We start from the raw sequence: 27376 nt of genomic DNA on the forward strand, positions 1-27376 counted from the left end.
GAAACAAGAAGTATATCAACACAGTCTGTTACTGACCTCAATACTGACAGGCTGCTAATTCTATTTTGTCCTTGTGAAGATGATATACACACAATGATGATGTTTCGTCTATTAAGAGATCTTGCAGTGCAGGACTTGGAAATCTGGCTGCTGCAATTTATTATGTTAAATCAGTGGGTTAAAGTGAGCACAGAGGGCATCAAGCAGGATATGTCTGTCTGTTTCTATGTGTAGTTACTTTTTGGCCCTGGTGTAACCAGGCATTGTTAAATATACTTGAGACAAACGTTTTTCAATCCGGAGCATAGGGAGAACTTTAAACAGATTCAGGTGGACAGATTGTCCCACCTAAGCTGTGGATCCCTGCAGCTTGTCCAGAGGTACCATGGGCTTCTTGGCTGCTTCTCTGATTAATGCTCTCCTTGACCGACCTGTTTGTTTGTGTGGGTGGCCCTGTCTTGGTCGGTTTGCCTTTGTGACATTCTCGCCCATTTTTGGATTATGTATTGAACAGTGCATTGTTAGATGTTCAAAGCTTGGGATATTTTTTACAGCCTAACCCTGCTTTAAATGTCTCCATAACTTTATCCCAGACCTGTGTGGTGTGTTCCTTGGGCTTCATGATGCTGTTTGTTCACTAAAGTTCTCCGACAAACCTCTGAGGACTTTTAAAATACAGAACAGCTGTATTTATACTAAGATTTAATTACACACAGGTAAACTATTTACTAAGTAGGTGAAAACCATTTAATATTTTCCTTCTACAGGATCATTTCCCAATCACCATCTCCTGTGGTACGATGTCCCTGCAATCAAACATGCGGGACTCAAAATAATAAACAATAATAGCATAAAAGTTATCACTCAGAAGATCTTTGTATTGATTTGCAGCAGTGATACTAAGTGGATCCAAACTGCCATTATCATTTGATGATATTTAAATATTAAAAAAATAACCCGAACCCTAACCATATAATGGTCCTCTGATATCCCTGTGATTAAATTTTACAACTTCTTGTTTGTCAATTTATGCAAAACAGACTACAAAGTGTCAGTTTGTACCTTTAAATTGGTGCTCCTTGGGCCAGCTGGGGAATTTCTTTTGAATTGCTTGAATGGATTGTATTAGAATTTCAGTGCCTTGGGTGACGTGTTCCTCGCTGTTCCAGGCTTCTCTTGGAGTGTGATAGCACCTCAACCTAAAGACAATACAAGTGAGCAAGATCATATTAATTCCACCAAGGTTTTTATGTACAGTATACATGGTGGAGCTTACTGTATTTACATCATCAAATTTGTGCATGACTCTTTTATTCAAATGACCTTGCAAAGAGTTTAATATTTTGATAAAGAATTTATCGGTGATCTCAGAACACTCTTTGGTGTCTTCTAATCACTGAGCCGAGCACTAATCACTAATTCCCTTATCAGTGAACTAGTTAAAAGTTACTATAAAAATGCTTTTGTGTAATGCATTACACAAGTTATTATTCAATAAAAACAGACGAATCTTGTGAAGTCTCAGAAAATGCAAGCCATCAAAGAAATGACAAAAAGAATCTGAAACCACTGAGGATCAGCCAGCCTTGCAGAAATTAGAATAAATAAATGAATAACCATAAAGCATTTGATAAAAAACCAAAATACGTTAATCAGGTACTTAAGTATACTCACCCATGATGCTGCTTTTTACTTTCCTGAAAAGAGAAAAGAGCTGTAAGTGAGGACAGTTGTAACTGTCATTGCATATGTACTGTACATCCCTAAATACTTCCTCTAAATAACGCAGGAGGAGACATTTTTTCGGTGCAACGCCCCAACATTAATGAACCTTGAGTCATTTTATACACCAGTCAGAGCAGCCTCCGGCTTCATCGGCTACAGCAGTATACACTCAATTATTAATGTGAATTAATTATTATAATTAACTTAATAATCATACTAATTATATAATTGTTATTTTTATAACTAAGAAAAACTTCCAGTTATGTGCCAAAGGTGCCATAGCCTGCGGCACACATATTATACAATACATAAAAATCTACCTGTTAATCTCTGTTAATTACAAATGCATCAAAATAGCAGGGGTGAAAATTCTACAGTATAGTTTCTATATTTGTCCAATATTCTCTGTGGTAACCTTAATGCAACCACGGGGGTGGGGGGGGGGGGGGGTGATGGGCGCAATAATGCAACCATGGGGGGTTGTATGGGGGCGCAATCCAGTATCTTCTTGTGCCAGTCCCAAGCCAGGATAAATACAGAGGGTTGTGTCAGGAAGGGCATCTGACATAAAAAAATTGCCAAATCAATGATGTGAATCACAAATATCACTTCCATACCGGATCGGTTGTGGCCCGAGTTAACAACGACTGCCACCGGTGCTGTTGACCTACAGGGTGCCGGTGGAAATTGGGCTACTGTTGGTCAAAAAAGGAGGGGAGGAAGGCGTGTTCGAAAGCAGAGAGAGAAAAGGAAAGGCAAGAGTTTAGGAGTGATAGTAGGGACTTTGAATGTTGGGACTATGACAGGGAAGGGAAGAGAGTTAGTTGATATGATGCAGAGAAAGAAGGTGGATATACTGTGTGTCCAGGAGACCAGGTGGAAAGGTAACAAGGCTAGAAGCTTAGGATCAGGTTCAAATTGTTTTACCATGGTGTGGATAGAAAAAGAAATGGAGCAGGAGTTATCCTGAAAGAAGAGTTTGTTAGGAATGTTCTAGAGGTGAAAAGTGTATCAGATAGGGTAATGAGTCTGAAGCTGGAACTTGAAGGTGTGATGTGCAGTGTTGTTAGTGGTTATGCCCCACAGGTAGGATGTGAGTTAAAAGGGAAGGAGAAATTCTGGTTAGATGAAATGTCTGGTTAGAAATTCCGAAGTTCGACCTTCACATCTTTTAGTTACATCTTTTGTTGACGTTATAATCTAAAGGAGATCAGTGACAGCAAAGTGTTGTTAGGGGAGAGTGTAGCCAGACAACACAGAATGGTGGTTTGTAAAATAATCCTGGTGGTGAGGAAGGTGAAGGAGACAAAGGCAGAGAAGAGGGCAAAGTGGTGGAACAAGGAAGTACAGTGGAACCTTGGATTACAAGCATAATTTGTTCCAGAAGTGGCCTCGTATTCCAAAACCAAATTTAATTTTCCCATAAGAAATAATGGAAACTCAAATTATTCATTTCACAGCCCCCAAAAATTAATTAATTAAAAATAATTTATACAAAATATAAAGTAAAAATAAAACAAATGAACCTGCACTTTACCTTTAAAAAAAAGTAAAAACAAATCCCGACAGATAAGTGTTTCCGTTTATGCACGCAGGCACTGTCTGTGTGTGTTTGGGTCTGTCATTATGTGTGTGCGTGAGAGTAATTTGACACCGTGCCGGTTTACGAACATACACACACTAAAGGCGAGGGAAAGAGAGAGAGAAAAAAAGAGAGAGTGTATGAACCGGCACGGTGTCAGATTACGTGCGCACACACACATAATGACAGGCTGAGGAAGAAAATGTACTTTAACCTTCTAATGTAAAAAAGTAAAAATAAATCCCGACAGATAAGTATTTCCGTTTATGCGCGCAGACGCTGTGTGTGTGTGTGTTTGGGCCTGTCGTTATGTGCGTGTGCACGCGCAGAATTTGACCAGTTCACAAACACACACCCTAAAGGAGAGAGAGAGAGAGAGAGAAAGAACCAGCACGGTGTCAAATTACGTAACGACAGGCTGAGGAAGAAAATGCAATGAAAATTGCTAAAAGCGCTATACAAATAAATTGAATTGAAAATGCGTGCACGGATGTGAATTATACCAGTGAGAGATAGTGAGAGTGAGGCACTAAGATCCAGCAGGGGAGACGATTACCCACAATTCCGCAGTGCAAGAGAAAGAAAAAACATTGGCTCAGTTGTGATCACGTGATGTTCGGCGTCAAAACAACAAGCGCATGCGTGATACATGATGCTGGATACTCGTAAACCAAGACTTGCTCGTTTTTCGAGTCAAAATTTATTGAAAATCTTTGCTCTTTCACTGTACAGGAGTGTGTACAGAGGAAGAGGTTAGCTAAAAAGAAGTGTGACACTGAGCAGTAGACAGGAGTATAGGGAGATGCACCATAAGGTAAAGGTAAAAGTGGCAAAGGCCAAACAAAGAGCATATGAGGACCCGTATGCTAGATTGGATAGTATGGAGGGAGAGGTGGAACTGTACAGGTTGGCGAGGCAAGAATAATAGAAATGTATTATTATTTGAAAATGTGTTTGTGTACTATTCAGTCTTAACATGAAGGTGATTTTATTCTACTAAGCCGTTACCCCCCAAAAATGACTTTAAAAGATAAAAGTAAATAAGACCATTTGGCATGCTACAGTTTAAATGCAGTACATTGTACAGATTATTGCCCAATGACTCTCTCTCGGTCTACCCTTAGGCTTCCATCCACCTTGAGCTCACATTATTTATTCCTTAATCTATAGGATGAACAGATTTGTACTACAGTACTTCAACATTACTAGTACTTTAACACTGACGTAGGTCTTTTGCAGGAGGAATTTTAACAACTTATTTGATGTGATTCTGTTTGTTAGGGTAGACCTCTAGGGCTCAGCAGCACTACATGGATATAGATGGATGTACAGTAAATACAAAGAAAGGGGACTACATGTGCGCAAAGAAGACATCCGTCTTATTCTGTCCACTATTGACCCACTGGGCACTGAAATGTGAAGAAAAAGTAGACTGCACTACTTTTTAAAAGAACCCAATTCTCTTCTTCATGCTGGCTCTTATGATAAATTGAAGCCATTTGGCATTTGTATCAATTTGGCAATAGATAAATTCTCAAGAAGAATACTATGGTTGAATAGATACTGCACCAGCAGTGATCCTAATGTCATGGGTGGTTACTTCCTTGAGAAAGTAAAAAGCCTTAGTGGCTGTCCTCGGATCTTGAGAGCAGATATGGGAACAGAAAACAGCACGATCAGGTACACAAGCAGAGGTACTTGCACCGTAGTGATGCTGATCCACTGGCTGAAGAAAGAAGCTTTATCTATGGCAAAAGTACGGCCAGTCAGAGAATTAAAAGCCGGTGGGATGTCCTTGGTAATGAGTGTGTGAATCTTTGGCTTGAATATTTTCACCAAATTAAAGATAAAGGCAACTTTGATGGCAGCCCTGGGGTCCAGAAGTCTCCCAATGATGGTAAAATAAAGAATATATCATGCTTCGGGGACCTCACAAAGGCAATGTTTTATAAATCATAGTGAAGAATGTTAAACTCACTGTTAAAATGTAAAATTCAATTTTATAGTATGGTCCTTTACTTTCCCTAGCCTGTGGGCACCTAGATCAGACCAAAAGGGCACTTTTGCATTTCTGCAATCACAGTGGCAGACAGGGGCTCAATTCCCCCCGTTTGTGAACACATGATCAGTCAGAAATCATTCTGAAAACATTGCTGCTTAATATTTCTTTTGGAACCTGTGATTCTTTTTTTCAAGATTCTTTGATGAATAAAAATTCTTAAAAAGAGCTATTTTGAATAATGTCACTTTTTATGATAATATAAGTTTTTATTTTATATATTTTATATTACAATATACAGTATTTTTTAAAGTATATTTTTAAAATCAATTTTACACATCCTTGCTGAATAACAGTATTAATTTTGTCCCCGCCCCCCCCCAAAAAAAAAGAAAGAAAGAAAGAAAAAAAATGGCTGACACTTTTCAAAGGTTGTGTATATTGTAACAAAATATTATTATTTAAGTGAATGCTCAGGAAATCTTTTACTATTTATATATCAAAACTATTTATACATCCTAAAAAACGTGTCATGGGTTCCCCCCCCCAAAAAAAAAAAAGAAAAAAAAAGAAGGAAGCAGCACAATTTTTTATGTTCCCAAATTTATAAATTTAGCATAATAAAATAATTTCTGAAGGAAACTGATGACTGGAGTAATGGTGATAAAAATCCAGCTTTTATCTATTTTACAATATTTTCACATAGTGAACAAATTTTACATTGTACTTTAATACTTTTTTTTTTTTTTTTTTTTTTTACAATTTTCCTGTTTTTTACTTTATTTTTGATAAAATAAATGCAGTTTTGATGAGCATAAGAAACTTCTTTAAAAACATTTAAAATCTTACTGATCTCAAACTATAAGAATTGTTAAATGTTTTCTCTGATTGGTAGCACCACCATAGGAAATGGAGTCTCATAGTTAGTCTCATATAAAAGTGGTTGTCTTGTCAAATTTTTCTCATTCTGTCTGTTTACATGCAGACATTTGGTCCTCACAAAGTAGTACAGAGAGAGTGCTGTAGTTCTGTGTACCGAAAGATCTGGATTCCACCAGTGGAACAGTCTTGTACTCCACGGTCGACCAGATGTCATGTACACCCTGCCTAAATTGTATGACACGGAAGACTACATATGCCATGTACCTGTGGCAGACTGTGCCACCTGCGATGATCAATGCATCCATCGCTCTGATGTTGTTTGTGGCGAGGACGTTTTCACCTTGTGTGCTCACGTCATGGCCCAACATCACCTCAGGCTTCCAAAGGATAAGATACACAGTATTAGATCTCTACCTCGCACTAGACAAGAGCTTACTACAGGGTTAAATATTGTGAGATAAAGACATGCTGAGAAATCATTTAGTACTGAGAACATTTTTAAGGACTACTTAATTTCTTTAATTATTAAAGTTACAGTAATTTTAGGGAACAGCAGCAACATAGTCAGGTGATGGAGTTTATCTGTTTTGTTTGTTTATCTGTTTATTTCTTTAATGTTATTGCTGTAGTGTTACACAGAAATTATACAAAAGACAATCGCTCAAATTTCAGATAATGTTGTAAAACAACAAGTAAAACAGAATTAATTAATAAACTCCTCCTAATTAATAAATTTCTAACATTGTTGCTTTTGTAAGAACATTTTTCGATACTATATAAACACTAAGAATAAATAAGATTAATACATAAACAATTAATCTATAAAAGGATATACTTTTTCATTGTAACACTGCTGTAACAACATCTGTGAATTCTATAACACATTATACAGATGTGCAAGATCAATACATTAAATCAATAACTAATACACTAGAAAGGTCAGGAAGGGCATCCGGCGTAAACCTGCGCCAAGTTGTAGTGCGGACTGGGTATTCCGCTGTGGCGACCCCTTGCCGGGAACAGCCGAAAGACCAACAACAAATTATAATTTATGAATATAACTGACATTTTATGGTTATTTTATGAATCTTGGTTGTGCACTATCCATCAGCAATATGTTTGAGTCAAGGACATTTGCAAACTCTTCTGCAACTCAAGGTATAAATTATAATTATGTGAAACTTCCAACACACATCCACAGGTGTGGGACTGGGGACTTCTTGTGCAAAAACTCAGCTCCTACCAAGAAACAAATATATAATAATACACAACATCAGGATTCTTTTAAATACTAATCTACTTATTTATAAACTAAGTATAATAAAAATACAAATACTTTCTTATCAATAACGTTATATCATAATAAATAAAATGATAACAAAATATCTTAAGTAATCAGTCACCTGTGCAAAAATGCAGAAACTTTTTGTTCGATGTTTCGAGTTTAAGTAGAGCTACAACTTATAGCTGTTGGAGTGAGGCTGATCGTCAGTTCATTTAGTTTCAGTTCTTTCAAAACTGGACTCCAACACTCTGCTATGTAAGCTGAGTCTCGCACAATTTCTTTGTGTGTCACATCATGTAAGATCTGCCGGGCATTTTTTGTAAAGAGCTCATTCTCACCAATTTCAAGTGAAGGCAGTAATACAGAAAAGGTTGGGGAAGAATGGAACAGTATTGTAACCAAGAGCCATCACTTAAGCTACAGTTTCTCATTTAACTTTAATGTTGTGCCTTGTCATGTGCTACCTGCTGAAAAAGATACTCACTCGATGCATCTCAGAGAATTCCACCATTGTCCTCCTCTTTCTCAGTGCTACCATTGGGTAAGACCTTCTCAATTTCCACAAGACACTTATTAACAGATATTAAGCCCTCTGTGAAAGCTGCATTGAGATCTTGAATAATGTTTTCCCTTCAGTAGCCTGTGGCTTATTTTACACTATTTCAACTGGGTCCATTGTGATCACATGACCCTCGGGGTCAAAACAAGAATGATACTCAATGATACTTGGTATATCAAGACCTGCTTGTATTTCAAGTCAAAATTTATAAAAAAATTTTTGCTCGTTTTGCAGTACGCTCACAATCCGCGTTACGCACAATCCAAGGGTTCACAGTGCATTCCAACTCAATTTTTTTTACCAACTGAAATTGAACTGTGCATTACATTCATTATACCTGGTTCTATAATCACTACACTGTCTTCTGACAAACATGTTACATTAATAATCGAACCATTGACCTCAGTTATGGCAACAAGTTCTTCATCATTCACATGCCAAAGCAGAGGTAGAAGAACCTTCAGTTACATACCCATTTAGTCTCTGAATCCCGTTTACTTCTTGAACTCCATGCTTTATTTTATAGCGAACGGGCCAGGCGTTTTCATAAAACTAGCCAGGGGTAGCTCAGTGGTTAAGGCATTGGACTATGGTTCGGAAGATCCCAGGTTCAAACCCCACAACCACCAAGTGGGCCACTGTCGGGCCCTTGAGAAAGGCCCTCAACTGCTCAGATGTGTAATGATATATAAAAAAAGCAAGTTGCTCTGGATAAGAACGTCTGCCTAAATGTAAAACAAAATCATCTACAGATATACTGACATATGGTTATACAGACAGGATTTTTTCTGAGGCTGGTTTCTGGTTTACTCCAGTGTATGAAACTTAAATATATCATTGAAAGAGAGATTTCTGACCAATGTACAGACAAAACCTTTATTTGATTTATATAGATATATAGTTTATTTGAACACTGCAAGGAGAGTTGCTATAGAAGTTGCTTATTGCTTGTGTTGCTTATCACATGTGTTTTAAAGACGTGCAAAAAACATAGCAGTTATACAGTGGTAAAGAATCAAACAAATACTGCTCAGTAGCCGTGACGTTTAAACCACTGACTGCGAGCTGCCACGTCACTGGAATAATCATCCCCTGGGGTGCCGATGTCCATGCGCTCATATGTGCGGACGTTACCTGGGCCAAAATTGTAGGCTGCAATTCCTCCTGAAACAGCAGAGAAACAGGACAGGGAACAGTAACAAATTAAAAGTGAGGAAGCTAATTGTAATACATAATGAACAGAAACAAGAACTGGATAAATGTTACCATTTAATGCAACACAGACCACAAAGTGTCAGTTTGTACCTTTAAATTGGTGCTCCTTGGGCCAGCTGGGGAATTTATTTTGAATTGCTTGAATGGATTGTATTAGAATTTCAGTGCCTTGGGTGACATGTTCCTCGCTGTTCCAGGCTCCTCTTGGAGTGTGATGGCGCTTGTCAACCTAAAGACAATACAAGTGAGCAAAATCACCAAGAAATATCAATTTCACCAAATATTCAATGAAAATGTACATGGTGGTGCTTATTCACATCATTAAATTAGATCATGACACTTTTATTCAAAGTTACTTGCTGAGAGTTAAAAATGTTGATTAATGATTCATCAGTGCACTGATTTTAGAATAGTCTTCCAATCAGTGTCTAACTTCTCTAATCACTAAGCCACTAGTAAACTAGTTAAAAATCATAAAAATCCTTAATGCATAACACAAGTTATATTTTCAAATTTACCCTTTCTAATTTTCACTGCACCAGAATCCATGAGCTCCATCTTGTTGAATTGTTTTTCTAACATGGAGTAATCCTTGGCCAGTCCTTTCAACAACTGTAACTTCTACTCTTACCTTACATCCTAACTGCATTACAAAGGGTTTAACTCTAACCGTACCTGCATGAGACCAAAGCCATTGCCATGGTCTCCCCAGCCATTCACAAGCACTGCCCCAGCCCTCGACTCTCTGGATATGATGCCTGCGATGACAGCTGGGTCCATCTGCTTCGCTCTGGCGACTTTGACGATGATACTCTTGTACTGGTCCATCTTATTCAGATCATGCTCAGCCAGTTTGTACGATGCTTCCACCCCTATGAACGGAATCATTCACTGATAATCTTTTTCCCATGTCCAATTTCGAAACAAACATGCAGAAATGTGCACTTTTTATAGTACCTTTTACAGTAAGTTTGTCCTGCCTAGCTGTTCTTTCTGATGCCCCAGTAGTTTGTATCTTTGTGACGTCTCCAAAAATGCAGGCTAAGAAAGAAATTACATCTGAGATCACTGAGGATCAGCTTTTCAAAATTTCGGATCAACACATGAATGACTATAGAGCATTTTATAGAAACCAAAACATGTTAATTAGGTACTTAAATATACTCACCCATGATGGTGTTTTTTTTTTTACTTCCCTGAACAGAGAATGGAGCTGTAAGTGAGGACAGTTGCAACTGTTATTGCATATGTACTGTATATCCCTAAATACTTCCTCTAAATAACGCAGGAGGAGACATGTTTCAGGTTTTATTAATGAACCTGTCCAAGCAGCCTCCAGCTACACAAGCTACAGCAGTACACACTATTTATAATAATAATAATAATAATAATTATTATTATTATTATTATTATTATTATTAGTTTATTATTATAACTAAGGAGAACTTCTAGATATGTGCCAAAGGTGACATACCCTGCGGCACACATATTTTAATATACATAAAATCTACCTGTTAACCTCTGGTAACTACAAATGCATCAAAATAGAAGGGGTGGAAATTCTACGGTATTTTGTTAATATAAATAGGTATTACTTGGAAATTATATATATATATATATATATATATATATATATATATATATATATATATATATATATATGATAGAGAAGATAATAGTAATCAAATTAAATCATATTTTATACATAAGGGTAGACATCAATCAATTGTTTTTGGCTTAGCAATCAATTATTTGTTTTATTTATTTAAAATTATTTATAATAATATATTATTAATTAAAAAATTGTAATCTGTGGTAACCTTCTCATTAGCAACGTCATTAGCAATACAGCTATCTGTGTAAATCTGAACAATAATATCTGAGCGATAATGCACAAGACAGCAATGTAAAAGTTGAGGCTGAGTGTCCCTGTCCTTTCCTCAGCCATATTTGGCGTTAGGTACATTTAGCTACAGACTCATTAAATGAGGTGCATTTTGAAACTGTAAAAGACATCAACTCAATCTGATTTAAAAAAGATTTTGAGGTAAATTTAGCTAATGTTTCAATAAATTTGATAATGCCACATTTGACCTACAATCTCCTTTCTAGTGCTATTTAATTACATTTTATTTTTATAGCGCAACAATGGTCTTTGTCACAATAGCTTTACAGAATCAAAAGTAAATTATGGAAATGTGTATGAAATGTAAGAAAATATGTGAAATGATCAGATTGTCTGTGATGAGCAAGTCAACGGCGATGGCATTTCTGGAGCGACATGTAGCTTGACAGATAATTCTATTATTTTTGATCAATGAGAACGATTTGTGCAGCATATTCCTTGATCTCAACCCAAAATGTTTTAAATTTATAGCAAAGAAATAAAATGGCCCTGCCATTCAAACACTTTATAACAGTACTTCATGTAGCTAGAATGTGGCTTCTTCTCTGTTTCAGTTAAGCTACACATGGCATTTCTGAGTCTTGACCACATTTGCTATCTGGACCTGCCTCATTCATTCTGATGCCCTGCTTCTGGCTGTAGTTATCATCACATTGAGTCACTGCTGCTGAGAACTGCCCCAGATGGTCTGTGATAACTGAGGAACTTTTTTTTTTCTTTTTTTTTTAAAGAAATGTCTTCACTGTGGGACAAATAAAGGTTTATGTTTTCATATGTAAGAGAGGGCTTTGGACTTCAAAGGCTTATATAGCAAATAAAGTAAAAATTAAAATAAAATAAAAAGTCCTTTGAAAAGAACAAAAAAACTCCTTTGAAAAGAAGTTGGACAGCAAGAAAAGGAAATGAAAATTAAAGATTTTTTCTTAAACAATGGACATGGGTTTCATCTGGAAACAATGATCTTTGTTCTTTAATCCCCTTTAATATTTCACCTATTTAAAGTGCAAGCTTCATCTAAATAAAATCAAGGGCATTGATATAATATGTCTACATGTAAAATATGGCATTTAAAGTAATATATTTTATATTAGCGAAAAAATACAGTACAATCTATGAACCCATTCCTCTAGGCAGAACCTGATAATCAGTAATTGTAGGTTTTATGTTCCATATGAGGGGACTTTCCAGATTTTAAAATAACAAAGTTCAGTCCTTACTTCCTTATTTATTTAGAGGAAGTGGCCACTTGTTATGCATACCTAGATTTGTTAGCCAGTGAGACCTGGACGAGAGCTGTTCTCTCACCGAAGCAAGATGAAACTCCTTATCATAGGTGAGTCGCTTATATTTGATATTTAGATTTAGGCAATTGGCAGACGCTCTTATCCAGAACAGCTTACAAAATTGCTTTGAAGTTTTCATTATTTGATAGGTCCTTACACTACAGTAGTTTACTAGATTACTAAATAAGTACCATCAGTTAAACACTGTTGGAAAGGTTTTTTTTAGGGGAGGTTAGCCCAAATATTGAATAAACAATCTTTAAATTGTTGTTTAAAGATTGGCAGAGACTCTGCTGTAGCAGAGAGGTAAGGGGGTGCTGGGCCGTTTTTAGCTTTTCGGCAAGCATCAGCTACAGGATGCAAGTGCAGGAAGCAGAGAAGTGAGGTGGTGTTGGACGACTTGGGAAGGTTGAAAATAAGGCAGACCTGAGCAAATTCTTCTAATATTGTAAAGAAGAAATTAACAAAAGCAAGTAAGGTCAGCAATGTGTGGGTAAAATGACAGTAGATTGTTTAGAATTACTCCAAGATTGAGGGCAAGTTGGATCTGTAAACTTTCACAAAATAACTGAATCAAATGTTGTATCTTTCTTAAAATAAAATGAAAAAAAAAAAAGAATTGACAGAGTTTATTGACAAAATTTATTGATCATGTCTTTCATAAATAAATATCTGTCTCTGTAGGAGCACTGGGACTCTCTTACGTGTTAGCTCTCTCATGCATTTATGGAGATGTCATGAAGATTGACACGACGGGAGCATCCGAGCAAACAGCTCGCCAAGACAAACTCACTGAAAAGGGTATGTCTACTTAAATGTACTGTATGTCTGATGATTGTGGTCAGCATCGTGAATCCAAGAATTAATATATTCTTTTGTAAAGGGGTTGACGCTTCATATAAACTGGCTGAGCATGATCTGAAGAGGATGGAGCAGTACAAGAACATCATCATGGATGTTGGTAGACTTTATGGCATGGACCCAGCTGTGATTGCAGCTATCATTTCCAGAGAGTCGAGGGCTGGGGCAGCGCTCGTTGATGGCTGGGGAGACCACGGCAATGGCTATGGACTAATGCAGGTTTGTTTAAAGCACGCGGTTTCAGTAATCATAGTGTCTTAGCTGTTCTTTCTGCAATTGTGAAATTCTGACAATTCCAGCTGGAACTGAACCTTTTGCTACACTGTTTCGGTTTCACTTCATTTAACACCTAATTCTCTAGATTGACAAACGTTACCACAAACTGAGGGGAGCATGGAACAGTAAGGAACATGTGGCACAAGGTACTGAGATTCTGATTGACTCGATCAGAGGGATTCAGCGAAAATTCCCTAACTGGCCCAAAGAGCACCAGTTTAAAGGTATGTCCTAGGACAAGCCCTATCTCTCCTTCATTGAACATCAAAAAATATATTTTTTCTTTTTAAATACATGTTATTTACTGTTGATAAATGACCAAAAGGGATATTTTGGGTTTTTGGATGTCTGTCTTAAATCTTAAAGCAGGCTGCTCATAAGTACATTACCATAAACAGTACAGTACCATGTACCAGTCTTGGTTATACCAGGTTGTTATAAATTTTCCTGCTCTGCAAATCGACCATCAAGTTTCTTAACTAGAAGCAACGTTAGTAATTGAGCCCAAATTTCATGAATTTTATTCTGTGCAAAAAAAGCATTCCAAAATTCAGCTAAAACTTATTTGAAGTTCAAATGTATTTAGTACACATTTAACTCCTTTCTTTTCTGTAGACCAACCATCAATCAGTAAAGGTGTTGATTGTCACACAGAGATTAGTTTGCATTTCTAACACACATTTTCTTACAGTAACTAAACTGATAATCCTTCACTGCAATGTATTCATAAATAATTAAATTCTGTTTTATGTTTATTCTTTCAGGCGGAATCTCAGCTTACAACGCTGGAGTAAAAAACGTCCGCACATACGAGGGTATGGACATTGGGACCACAGGAAATGACTATGCCAATGATGTGGTAGCCAGAGCCCAGTGGTTCAAACGGCACGGCTACTGAGCATCATTTATTCTTCAAATGTAGCAACCTCATGTAGCGCTGGTTAAATAAATCCTTAGTTTGCATTGATTGTGGATGCGTTATGTTGTTATGTGGTTGTTTTAAGTTTGTTTTCAAGGATCAATTACCGTACATTCACAGATCATAAACAATATGTCAAAAACGTCAGGTGGACTGACGACTCTGAAGCGATGTCTCTGGGTGTGAATGAGTATGTGGATGTAAAGAATAATTTTCTAACTATAGGCCAATAATTGCCTTGATATAGTTATGCTCGGAGAGTGCCTAGCTGGGTACTTACCCTTTAAACAAAAACCAGAACCATTTATTATCCTTAAAGGTTTATTTGGTTTGCAGCAGTTGAGAGACAATAAAATGGGTTTAACCACTATGCTGTAAACTATGTGGAAAAAACAATGGCATTTTATAATCTTGTTTATAATCAGCTGTGCTATGTGTGTTTTTGTATTTGAAGTGTTCTTTAAGTTTAGGTTTGTTTAACAGGGTTCATTAAAGTTGTTTGTTAAACTATAATTAATCATTTTAAGCCTCTAAGCCTCTTAAAGGGGTATAGGTGTGGCACCTTTTTTTTAACAAATGCATTGTTGTAAGATTTTAATTATATAGTATGCAGAACCTTAAAGGTTCCCACTTCAGATGAAATGAAGAATGCTTTTGTGTTTTCGATTGTTTGTAGAGTAGACTTGTTTTCCTAGTTCTTTCCTTTCCTAGTTTGTTCTTTACTAGAATTTACATAGCTTGCATACAAATCTAAGCATATAAATATAAATTAGATTAGATTAGATTCAACTTTATTGTCATTGCACATAGTTACAAGGCAACGAAATGCAGTTAGCATCTAACCAGAAATGTAAGTTAGCAGTGGGGTATAAACATATAGACAGATCTATCTATCTATCTATCTATCTATCTATCTATCTATCTATCTATCTATATATATATATACTATAAATAAATAAATAAATAAATACATATAAAGGCTATGTATGAATTGGATTTACAGAAGAATATACAGTATGTATATATTTAAATGAATATACAGTATAAAGTGAGCAGAGATGGATGAATTAATTGACTGAATAAGTGTAGATATACAGATATGTCTAAATACAAGTATATGGGATAAAGATATACAAAAACTATATATGGTTGAATTTACAGAATATGCAATAAAATGAAAATATATACGAATAAATATGAATAACTTAACATCTGGAAGGGAATGCAGTAAATGTGTGAATCATTAGTGTAGAAGTGAAAGTTTAGGCACTGTTGTTCAATAATGCTTTTCAATGATATACTCAGTGTGTACTCTGTCTACAGATTAGAAAGGGAATACTGGCAAACAGATAGGTGTGACTGAGGAATTTAGGCCATGGGCACAGGGTTTAGCGAGAGGAATTTTCCACTCCCATAAGCCAAGGCCACACCCTGCCTAATGATTAGACCTTAAAGCAACTACTGCATTCTCATGCACACATTCCATTCAGGTGATACCAGAGTGTGTTTATCATTACAATACACCAATACAATCACTTTTGTTTGTGAAGAGCACAAATTCAATACCTGCAAATACATTATCTGCAAAAATACACTGTGTTCTGCTTTTTGTTCCCAGAACTAACCTGCCTTCCTGATCCACTTTGGTACCAGATGTATTACAGTATTTACAGTTATTTTCATACACTTTATCCAATAAGCTTATTTATTTTTGTAAAGTCACTTCAAGTTTTTTTAAGGGTCTGTGAGAGAACAGCTGCTCCCTATACTGTACACGTGGGTGTGTTGAGAATCTGGCAACACTAGTTCCTATTTGGTATTACTGTATTATTATCGACTGCTTATTAGTGTCAGAAAGGCTGCATGTTCAGTCTTCTGGTACTACTTGAAAAGTAAGTCCATCACATCGACTTCGGTATTGATACGCTAATACCAGTTGGTCAGTCTTTATTTGCTTTATTTACAGTTTTGCATCTTATTGCCTACAACTTTGCAAAAAGTTATGGAAACTTGTGAAGCTGGATCCTCTGTTACAAATGGTGAGAAACAATTTAACTTATAAAGTGCGCAACTGTAGTTTTGTTCTAAAACTGTACAGTAGAACATTTCTTTCATTAGTTTGGTATTTCCTACTTTCTAGTGGTGGGTGAGCCAACCAAAATTCTAATTTGCCAAACAAAAAATATATATCTTTCCAACAGTGGAAATAAATAATAATTAAACAACAGATTTATATATTACAAATTTGGTGCTTTTATAAAAAATGAAAGATTTTGTAACTCAACTGCACAATTTGTAAAGCATGTTGTTTTGGTATGTCTTTATCTCTCCAAATTATTGTAAAGTGGTGGAAAGTACTGTCACTTAGTTTTGCTGATGCCAAAATCATTTAAATAAACATAACAGACACATTATTTGTATATTTTTAGAACATATAGTCTTTACGTACTTCCAATTATAAAATACATTTTCTTATTTTAATAGTCAATATTTATTTGTTTTAATAATTTTTTTAAAAGGCCAAGTTTAAGGAAATGTCTTGTCACTTTGATCATTGAGTACATAAATATTTACAATTTCTCTCAAAATTATCACTGGTTTTACCGTCATTCATGTTACAGTCATTGGTGTTAATATGGCAGTGAAGTAACACCAGGTATTAAATGTATAAAAAAACATAAAAATCCATTATGTTCTACTTTTTGTGGATCCACAAAGTTAAAAAGTAAGTTATTGCTATTACAGAAGTTTTAGATGTTAAGTTTTTTATGACCCAAATTCCACCTTTTCTATAGAATGATTAAAAGATGATGATGTAAAATGATGATGAAAAAAAAGAATCTCCTGCAGAGGGGTCCATGTCCTCAGACACCACCTGCATGGATGAAGATCCTAACCTCCCAATACTGAGCCCAAAATACAGTCTTGCAAACGACTCACCTGCTTTTCTGATTCACTTTGATTTCCTCAGGAATATTTAAATCCACCTTTTCTCTTTTATCTGGTTCACACTGTTTAACAAGTAGTCTCTCTTTCTTTTGTTTACTCTGTATGTGTGTGCACGCTTGACTGGGTGGGTTTATGGCTGCTAAGAGAAAGTGAAAGTAAAATCACAGCTACAAACATCACATTTTTGCCAACTCATGGGGAACCAGGAAGACACGATTAGTGAGAAAAACATGCACATACAGTACGTGCACATACACGCACACAAACAAGCATTTTCATTCTGTTGAAGTTCAGTTTCGTTCTGTCTGTTATATGCAACGTCTCTTCTCAAACATATTGAGAAAAGTTACAAACATTTCTAGAAAACGGTTTCATTCTGTCCAGTGATGGATCTTACTCAAACAGCTCAGACATTTGTCTTTGCACTAGTATGCAGTAGTAAATACACCATTCAGACGTAATAAGAACACCTTCACCATGTGTCATAATCATGTGCACAAATTGCTGGAAAAAAAGACTGGCTTAAATGGAAAAGTATCACACCATTCCATGGGTGTGGGGTTTAGCAGGCAAAGAATTCAAGGTTGTTGATCTGACCTCCAAATATCTCAGTCAATCAAGCATCTATGCAATGCACCAGAAAAACAAGTCTGATCAATGGATGCTCCACCTTGCAACCTACAGCAATTAAAGAATCTCCTTCTATAGTAGTATTCCCAGTGCCAGATACTACGGCACACATTTGCATGTTGAGGGTACTGAGTGTTCTGTTTTGATGGCACAAAAGGAACCTAAAACTTAGGTGGTTATAATTTTATATATATAATATACTGTATAATATACAGTTAGTTTCCTGGAGTCTATGCTGTTAGAAATAAAAACTGAATATTGTAAGTGTCATGCAAAATTGCAAACTTAACATCGCATGATACACACGTGATCTATCAGCCTGAACAAAAAAAAAGATTGCTAAAGAAACGTCAAAGTTATTTTTAATTAATTAATTTATTAATCAATTAATTTATTAATTTATTGATTTATCGATTAGTTGCTTAATTTAATAATTATTAAAATTTTCTAGAGTGCATTTTTGGAGATCTCATGAAGATCGCAACGACTGGAGCATCTTCCAATACAGCTTCCAAGGACAAATACAAAATAACCGGTTTGTTGCTTATCTTTCATCCTACCCATAACTTATGATAAAAATATTATACCTGACACTTCAAATGTTGTTATAAAAGGTGTTGAAGCTTCACATAAAATGGCTGAATATGATCTGGAGAGGATGGACATGTACAAGCCCATCATCATGAATGTTGCCAGAGCTAAAAAGTTGGACCCAGCAGTGATTGCAGGCATCATATCGAGAGAGACAAGGGGTGGAACGCGTGCATCGGGACTTATTGATGGCTGGGGAGATGAAGGCAACGGCTTTGGACTCATGCAGGTTTGATAAAACAACAAATGCGTAATGCATTTAAACACTGTAAAAGGCTAAATCTATTCTAGTTGTTCTTTCTTAAACTGGTAAATTTTGTTTGTCTGAGCTAAACTTCAGTGTTACTATTCCTTATATACAAGTAAATATTGCTCCAAAGCGAGCTACATGGCAGATGATGTGTAATACAATTTTCTTTAGGTTGACAAACGTTACCACAGTCCAAAAGGAGACTGGGACGGTGAGGAGCACATCCACCAAGCTACTGATATTTTAATCCGTTTCATAAAAAAAATTCAGGACAAATTCCCAGACTGGTCCAAGGAAGATCACTTTAAAGGTACAAACTGTCACATTTGTGTCATTTCTGATGCTTTTTAGTGTAGTAAGTAAGTAATTATAAAAGAAGGTGGATTCTAATTTTGAGTGAAATGCGTTTTCAAATTCTTATATGCTAAAATACCTAATCTGACATTTTGATTTATCATAGTTAAGTAGTCATGTCTGTTCTGATCTGTGCTTTAGTGTTTATTAATTTTCTATTTCAGCATGGCATAGATAGTATTTCTGGCTATAAGGTTTATTAATGTACAGTACTCTTCATGTATACTATATCTTCTGTAGTAACAACTTACAAAGGAGACTTGAATGGTGCTTCACTGTGAAATAGACTGAATTTTTTACATTTTCTGTGAAATTTTTATTTTAAATTAATGGAATAAATCTTAAGTGTCCATTTTATAGGACCTGGAATCAAAGGCATCATTTTTTTTCGACATATTCCTGACAAATGAACCAACTTCTGGTTGGTAATACAGGGCTCCAGATGGTGACTGAAATGCACCTAACTGACTGGTTTTACCAGTGATGATTGTTACAGACAAAATATGCAGTAATCTTTAATCCTTTTATAGATCATCTCCTCTGCATCTGCCTGCTCAGAACAAGAGTACAGTAGCGTTCAGTAACAAGACTGCTAGTGTAAGACAGTTCATCAGACCATTCAACTGTTATACACTCGTGAACATTTAACAAACACTGTTGTTCTCCTGCACTGTCGTGCTTTATTCACAGTTATTATCCTTGGATGCACTGGCCAACAAGCAGTGGACTGAATCGTAAAACAACAAGAGAGTCGTTTAATAAATAAATATTAAATTTAGTAGTATTTGGTGGTTTCTGATTGGTGTGTTTGTTGTTTAAAAAATGTTAAGAATTTCCTTAATTGGTTAGCTAGCCAAAGTTAGTTAGTTTTAGTCATTAAACACAATTGCCAAGCAAAAATTCCCATCTATGTGTCAGTGGATCTCCAATTTCCTAACTGGCAGATCACAGGCAGTAAGGATGGGCAGACATGTCTCAGCCTCCCTCATTCTCAGCACTGGAGCATCGAGTTGTGTTCTGAGCCCCCTGCTGTACTCAATATACATCTATAACTGTGTGGCCATGACCAACTTCACCACCATCAACAAGCTTGCTTACAACACTGGTGTGGTTGGCCTGATCTCTATCAACAGTGAGACAGCCTACCTAGAGGAGATTAGAAATCTGGAGAACTGGTGCCAGAGAAACAATCTCCTTAGCAAGACAAAGGAATTGATAGTGGACTTCAGTTCAAAGCAAGAGAGGAACTACCAGGCCCCCAGGATCAACGAGAGTCCAGGGGAGAGAGTGGACAGCTTCAGATACCTCAGTGTACACATCACACAGGACCTGTCATGGTCCTGTCACATCAACACCATGGTGAAAAAGGCCTGGCAGCATCTGTACCACCTCAGACACTTTAGATTGCCCAGTAAGATACTGGAATATGGGATGGAAATTTTTACTTCTGCACCATAGAGAGCATCTTGATGGGAAACATCACAACCTGGTTTAGGAAAAGCACCATGCAGGACAGAAAAACTCTTTACAGGGTGGTGCGATCAGCTTGCCTCAGTTAAGGTCAGTGTTCATGATTCAACAGTAACAAAGAGACTGGCATACATGGGAGAGACCCAGGGCAAAATACACTGCTGACCAAAAGAAATGAAAGGCTTGTCTCACATTTGCAAAAAAACATCTTGATTATCACGAAATATTCTGTGGTCTGATAAGACAAAATTTTTAACTCTTTGGAAAGTGTGTATCCCATTACATCTGGCATAAAATTAACAACACAGCATTTCATAAAAAGAAGATCATTACAACAGTTAAACATGGTGGTGGTAGTGCCATAATCTGAGGCTGCTTGCAGCTTCAGGCCGTGGATAATTGATGGAACCATGAATTCTGTGCTCTACCAGAAAATCCTGAAGGAGAATGTTCGGCCATGTCATGATGTCAAGCTCAAGCCCACTTGGGTTATGCAGCAGGCCAATGATCCGAAACACAACAGCAAGTCTACTATAAACAGGTTAAACCCTACAATGTGGCTGAATTCTGCAAGGAAGATTGGGTCAAAATTCCTCCACAGCAATGTTAAACATCGCAGTTGATGCTGCCAAGCGTTGCACAACCAGTTATTAGGTTTCGGTGGCAATTACTTTTTCACATGGGGTCAGCCAGGTTTGGACAGCTTTTTTCACGTAAAAAAAAAAAAAAAGTATCATTTTAAAACTTTGTAATTGATTGGGTAATCTTTTAATAATATTAACATTTGTTTGATTTAAATTGTTTAAGTGTGACAAAATAGGAAAAGCAAAAAAACAGGAGGTAAAAAAAACTTTTTCATGGCACTGCACAGTATATTCATCCCAGTTGGGCTCAGTCAGTATTCAGTCATCATCATTAGATAATGCTAACAAAGCACAGCTATGTAAGGTTGTTGTACCCACGGATCTAGTTTAAATCAGTTATTAAACGGGTCATGTTATCAAAAGGGATTACATTTTGGCTCCTTTAAAATTTATTTGGCTCCTACATATTTTGGGTTTGACTAACAATCATTTGAGTCATTGATTATTTTCCTTACTTAGCTAAAAAGAAATGTTTGTGTGTTCAGTAAAAGTTCTTACTGTACATGTTATGTGTTATTCTGTTTCAGGAGGAATTGCAGCCTACAATGCTGGCCCGGGAAATGTTTGCTCTCATGCGGAAATGGATTGCAAGACTACAGGGGCAGACTATGCAAATGATGTGGTGGCTAGGGCTCAGTTTTTTCAACGCAATGGATACACACTGTGATGCACTGCATTACTGTTGAATTTATCTTTATATTGTACTGATTGATCATGTGGATAATTTGAGGCTATGCATTTATTCCTAAGCATTAATCAGAGTAATTGTCAATGTGTGACGTAAAATGAGTATCTGTCAGTTTTTGGTTAAAGGAAATTATCAGTGGCTTTGGCATGAGGTGATGGCCTTTTATTTTTGCAGGCATAGTTTGGCAAGGCAAGGCATCTTTGTAAATCATTATAAAGTACAACTTTGCTATCAAGAAACTTTTCTATCCTGATGGGCATGATGTCTTTCATGACGACTATACACCCATCCACAAGGCACGATGGCTCATTGAACGGTTTAATAAGTACAAAAATTATGCAAATAAATGATACAATAACCAGAAACATATTTCTATATAAAACAGATTGACATGTACAGAAGACTTTGAGGACAGTGCTTGTGTGAAAAATGGTAATCCTAGCTGAGGTGACTAGCACATTGAAGTGGTTTTCCTTATTAGTATCACTAACAAGTGGCTTTATTATAGCTTTCTTAACAGCTGTTTAGTTTAAATCCTTTTATCATCACATTGTATATGTGGAGATGCTCTTACTTTCTTCATTAAAATTGCTGTGATAACTGTCATCAGTTTGTTTGTTTTTTATTATTCATCTTTACTACATGTTTTTTTTCTGACCATATTTCTTTCATGAAGTTGAAGGTTCAGCACAGTCCTTACAGGTTTTAATAACATGTTGGCCAATACTTAACCTAGTTTTAATTTAAAATGTCTTTTTTTTATTTTTTTTTTTACTTGATGCAGGCCAATAATTTTACCCCTCTGACATGGTGACTTTTTTTCTTTTGGTCAGACAGTGTATAATCCTGAACAATTTCGCACAAACTAGAAATAAATTCAGTATACATATTCACAGCCTTAAAAAAACGAATGTGGAATAATTTAATTTGAGTAATTGCTGTGCTAAGTATACCTGTTCCCCCGCCATATTTCCATAGGGTTCCAGGAAGGAGAGACCTGAGCTATATATATATATATATATATATATATATATATACACCCCATGTTGACAACATGAAAAAAGTTTATTGGGATTTTTGCAAATTTATTAAAAATTAAAAAATTGAGAAAGCACATGTACATAAGAATCACAGCCTTTGCAAAATTGAGCTCAGGCGCATCCTGTTTCCGCCGATCATCCTTGAGATGTTTCTGCAGATGAATTGAAGTCCACCTGTGGTAAATTCAGTTGATTGGCCATGATTTGGAAAGGCACACACCTGTCTATATAAGGTCCCACAGTTGACGGTTCATGTCAGAACACATACCAAGCATAAAGTTAAAGGAATTGTCTGTAGACCTCAAAGACAGGATAGTCTCGAGGCACAAATCTGGGGACGGTTACAGAAACATTTCTGCTGCTTTAAAGGTCCCAATGAGCACAGTGGCCTTCATCATCCGTAAGTGATAGAAGTTTGAATCCAGACTCTTCCTAGAGCTGGCCAGCCTTTGAAACCGAGCGATTGGGGGAGAAGAGCCTTAGTCAGGGAGGTGACCAAGAACCTGATGGTCACTCTGTTAGAGCTCAAAAGGTCCTCTGTGGAGAGAGGAGAACCTTCCTGAAGGACAACCATCTCTGTAGCAATCCACCAATCAGGCCTATATGGTATAATGGCCAGACGGAAGCCACTCCTTAGTAAAAGGCACATGGCAGCCCGTCTGGAGTTTGCCAAAAGGCACCTGAGGGACTCTCAGACCATGAGAAACAAAATTTTCAGCTCTGATGAGACTCTTTGGCCACTCTACCATATAAGCCTGATTACTATATGTAGTGCTATTTTATACCCTGCTATTACTATTCACCACAAGGGGGCATTATTTAGTTACCTGGAGTATAGAGTCTTAACAAGTCAGACTTTTTCAATGCCTTCCATGTGGCCCTGTGACCCCAAACAAGTACTAAACTAATTTCCTTGGTAACCTTTACAATGCACACCCCTTGATATCCTGCAATGTCTTAAAAAACTAAAAATTCTTCAATATCTTTAAGGTCATGTGACCCTTTGACCCCAAACTAATACTAATCTACTTGTTCACCCCTACAATATACATCTCCTTATATCCCAAAACCATGGCTGATGTGCCATTTGTAATCTATCATGTGCCATACAGTATGTGCCATCACGCATAACAATGGTCTAAGATCAGCGCTCACTAGTAAACACACGCCTCTGATTGTGGGGTCATCGCCATTACAAAGTAGTCTTCCTTGTAACAACAAGTAGTACATCAATACAGTCTGCTACTGAACTTGATACAGACAAGCTGCTTATCTTTTTTGTCCTTGTGAAGATGATATATACACACAATGATGACATCTAGCCTATTAAGTTCTTGCAATGTATTTAGCAGGACTTGTAACTCTGGCTGCTGCAATTTATTATGTTAATCAATGGGATATATGCAATTATATTTAATCAATTGGATAAAGCAAGCACAGAGGGCATCAAGCTGGGTATGCCAGTTTATTTCTATGTGTATGTCATGATCTGTGTTGTAGAAAGTGGACGCAAATGCAGGTTATTTTGTGACGCACTCGTTTTCTCCTTTATTTTTCTTATTTTGAAAGTCATTCAATAATTAACACAGAAAATAGGGCAAGAAAAACAAAACACCGAATGCGGTCTCCTAAGGCTGGGTCTGCAGGCGGGCCTTGAACAAATACAGAAGATTATTCGCAGAACACAATAGAAGTCAGGAGAGTTTCTCACACAAGTGGATTAAGTCTCAGTAATGACCTTGACATAGATCAGCCTTTATTAACTGGCCTTACTCTGACCCTGCAGACTCTGCTCAGTCCTGAGGAGGAAATAAGAGAACACAGTGCTTAATGTGACACATGGACAGACATGATGACAACAATGAACGGACAAACTACTACGCGTTCGGCTGGTTTAAATAGTGACACACAGGGGAGAGACACAGGTGAAAACAATCTATTACTGGGAGACATACTGACGTAGACACACTAGGGGGAGACAAAGCGATGGCTCAGTAATCCGGAGAACCAGATCTTATTCCCCAGGACAGGTGTGACAGTATACAACACCCGCCCCCCCAGGACCGGCCTCCCGAGGCAGGCAAGGACGCCCCCGTCGCCTTGCCGGAGGAAGTAGGGACCCGCGGTCTAGATGGACTGGCCGACGAGTGGGGCAGCCCGGAGGTCGGGGAGCCGGACGCTCCGGCCGATCCTGGTGGAATGCCGCAATGAGCTTGGGGCTCAATATGTCTCTAGCCGGCACCCAAGTCCTTTCTTCTGGACCAGACCCCTCCCAATCCACGAGATATTGGAGGAATCCCCTCTGCTCCGTGAATCTAATAATTTTGTTATCTTGAACGCCGGGGTGCCACTTATCTCCACAGCCCCAGGACGTGAGGGTTCTGTTGTGTCCTCGTCTAGCGGTCCCCAGATCACAGGCCTTAGAAGGGACACAGGAAACGGGGCTAACCTGAGAAATAATAAGGAATAGACCTATGTGTTTTGGGGAGAGCTTACGACAAGGGAGATGGAGGTGAAGGTCCCGTGTCAAGATCCATACCCGATCGCCTACCTGGAGTGGAGGACTTTCCTTCCTTCATCTATCGGAAAATTTTTTGAAATGCCGAACTGCTCGGGAGATCTGCGTGTGTGCATTCTCCCATACTTTTTCCGCTCTTTGAAACCACTGATCAACCATGGAGACCTCGGTGGGAGTGGCATCCCAAGGACAGAGTCCAAGTACCCAAGCACACACTGAAACGGTGTTAGGCTGGTTGCGGAGTAAGATAACGAGTTTGTGCGTATTCCGCCCATATTAAACAGTCTGCCCATTCGTGTTGTCTGCTGCTACAGTATGCTCGAAGATATCTCCCAAGCTCTTGGACAGTCCGCTCTGCCTGCCCATTCGACTCGGGGTGATAGCCTGACGTTAGGCTAACAGTGGTCCCCAACTTCTGGAAGATTGCTTTCCAGAATTTGGCGATAAATTGAGGACCACTATCAGAAAATACCGGAATACCATAGCAACGAAATACTGACTCAAATAGGGTTTCTGCCACCTGGAAGGCTGACGGGAGGGAGCCAAACGGGATGAAACGACATCCCTTTGAAAACCGATCTACCAGACCAGAATAGTAGTGTACCCTTTCGACACCGGCAGGTCCGTGACGAAATCCACAGCAATGTGTGACCACGGCCGATTTGGTGTAAGTAGGGGCTTTAATTTCCCAATGGGCAAGCTACAAGAACTTTTATTGGTGGCGAAAATTGTACAAGATAAAACAACTGTCTTTACGTTTTCCCTCATCCTAGGCCACCAATATTTTGGCTCGAGAATTTTAAAGGTGCGTGTCACACTGGGGTGTCCGGAGCCTCTATCATCACACGGTTACAAAGGGCTTCGGGAATGTAGGTTCGACCCGGAGGGCACCCGCCGGGCACGGAATTGCGGCGTGCCCACCGAAGCAACTACGAGCGGTGCGGGCAGAATGAGCTCGGGATTTTCTGTTGGAATTGCTACTGGATAATAACGGGACAGGGCATCGGCCTTTTTATTTTTTTAACCTGGTTGATAGGTGATGTGAAAAAGGTGATATGTACACGAACACATGTACACTTATGCACACGAACGAGGTTGTAAGCGCTGCGGAGATCGAGTTTTGTGAAAAGGTAGGCGTCTCGGAGTTGGTTGATACGTTTATACTTTACTGTGACTGCATTGAGACCTCTGTAATCAATACATACAATACAAAGCGCTTCGGGAATGTAGGTTCGACCCGGAGGGCACCCGTCGGGCACGGAATTGCGGCGTGCCCACCGAGCGATCTCCGCATCGATGATTGGAATTGCTACTGGATAATAACGGGACAGGGCATCTGCCTTTTTATTTTTTGAACCTGGTCGATAGGTGATGTGAAAAAGGAACCGCGTAAAGAACAGCGCCCACCGGGCTTCTCGAGTGTTTAATCTCGTGCCTTGTTGGATGTACTCTAAATTTTTATTTTCGGTGAAAACCACGAAAGGATTCTTGGCTCCCTCTAGCCAATGCCACCACTCCTCTAACGCAGCTTTAACTGTAAGCAGTTCTCTGTTACGAAAATCATAATTGCGCTTGGCAGGTGACAGTTTATGAGAGAAAAATGTGCAAGGATGGAGTTTCTCGGGTTGGCAGTGGCATTGTGACAGCATTGCTCCTATCCCTACCTTGGACGCATCGACCTCCACTATAAATGACTCCTTACGGGGTCGAGGAGCCGTAAAACTGGTGCGGTGGTAAATGCCGACTTGAG

At 37.9% G+C, this 27376-nt stretch overlaps 3 protein-coding genes across 3 annotated transcripts; 2 read left to right on the top strand and 1 right to left on the bottom strand.

The window, feature by feature from the left end:
• Positions 1-8979: 8979 nt before the first annotated feature.
• LOC128532020 (lysozyme g) lies at positions 8980-17592 on the bottom strand. The gene is made up of 6 exons (XM_053506235.1): positions 17433-17592; positions 10416-10460; positions 10205-10288; positions 9923-10119; positions 9338-9476; positions 8980-9196 (listed from the first exon to the last, which is right to left on the bottom strand). The coding sequence occupies exons 2-6, from the start codon at positions 10417-10419 to the stop codon at positions 9063-9065; spliced, it is 558 nt and encodes a 185-aa protein (XP_053362210.1). The 5' UTR covers positions 10420-10460; positions 17433-17592; the 3' UTR covers positions 8980-9062.
• On the top strand, positions 12359-14536 carry LOC128532017 (lysozyme g-like). Its single transcript, XM_053506232.1, has 5 exons — positions 12359-12486; positions 13121-13237; positions 13320-13516; positions 13659-13797; positions 14338-14536. The coding sequence occupies exons 1-5, from the start codon at positions 12468-12470 to the stop codon at positions 14469-14471; spliced, it is 606 nt and encodes a 201-aa protein (XP_053362207.1). The 5' UTR covers positions 12359-12467; the 3' UTR covers positions 14472-14536.
• Positions 17593-18164: 572 nt separating the features above from the next.
• On the top strand, positions 18165-22626 carry LOC128532021 (lysozyme g-like). Its single transcript, XM_053506236.1, has 5 exons — positions 18165-18243; positions 18523-18606; positions 18686-18891; positions 19084-19222; positions 21908-22626. Exons 2-5 carry the CDS (start codon positions 18543-18545, stop codon positions 22045-22047), a joined length of 549 nt encoding a protein of 182 aa, XP_053362211.1. The 5' UTR covers positions 18165-18243; positions 18523-18542; the 3' UTR covers positions 22048-22626.
• The last annotated feature ends 4750 nt before the right edge of the window (positions 22627-27376 follow it).

The sequence above is a fragment of the Clarias gariepinus genome, chromosome 10, assembly GCF_024256425.1.
Source record: "Clarias gariepinus isolate MV-2021 ecotype Netherlands chromosome 10, CGAR_prim_01v2, whole genome shotgun sequence".
Taxonomy (NCBI): domain Eukaryota; kingdom Metazoa; phylum Chordata; class Actinopteri; order Siluriformes; family Clariidae; genus Clarias; species Clarias gariepinus.

Excerpts from the sequence above, each read along its gene's own strand:
- LOC128532020 (XM_053506235.1), bottom strand. Across the intron at positions 10,120-10,204 it reads GGACAAACTTACTGTAAAAG|GGGTGGAAGCATCGTACAAA; the intron begins GTACTATAAAAA and ends TTCCGTTCATAG. Across the intron at positions 9,477-9,922 it reads ATGGCTTTGGTCTCATGCAG|GTTGACAAGCGCCATCACAC; the intron begins GTACGGTTAGAG and ends TATTGTCTTTAG.
- LOC128532017 (XM_053506232.1), top strand. Across the intron at positions 13,517-13,658 it reads ATGGCTATGGACTAATGCAG|ATTGACAAACGTTACCACAA; the intron begins GTTTGTTTAAAG and ends CTAATTCTCTAG. Across the intron at positions 13,798-14,337 it reads CAAAGAGCACCAGTTTAAAG|GCGGAATCTCAGCTTACAAC; the intron begins GTATGTCCTAGG and ends TTATTCTTTCAG.
- LOC128532021 (XM_053506236.1), top strand. The coding sequence starts at position 18,543 with ATGAAGATCGCAACGACTGGAGCATCTTCCAATACAGCTTCCAAGGAC. Across the intron at positions 18,892-19,083 it reads ACGGCTTTGGACTCATGCAG|GTTGACAAACGTTACCACAG; the intron begins GTTTGATAAAAC and ends AATTTTCTTTAG. Across the intron at positions 19,223-21,907 it reads CAAGGAAGATCACTTTAAAG|GAGGAATTGCAGCCTACAAT; the intron begins GTACAAACTGTC and ends ATTCTGTTTCAG.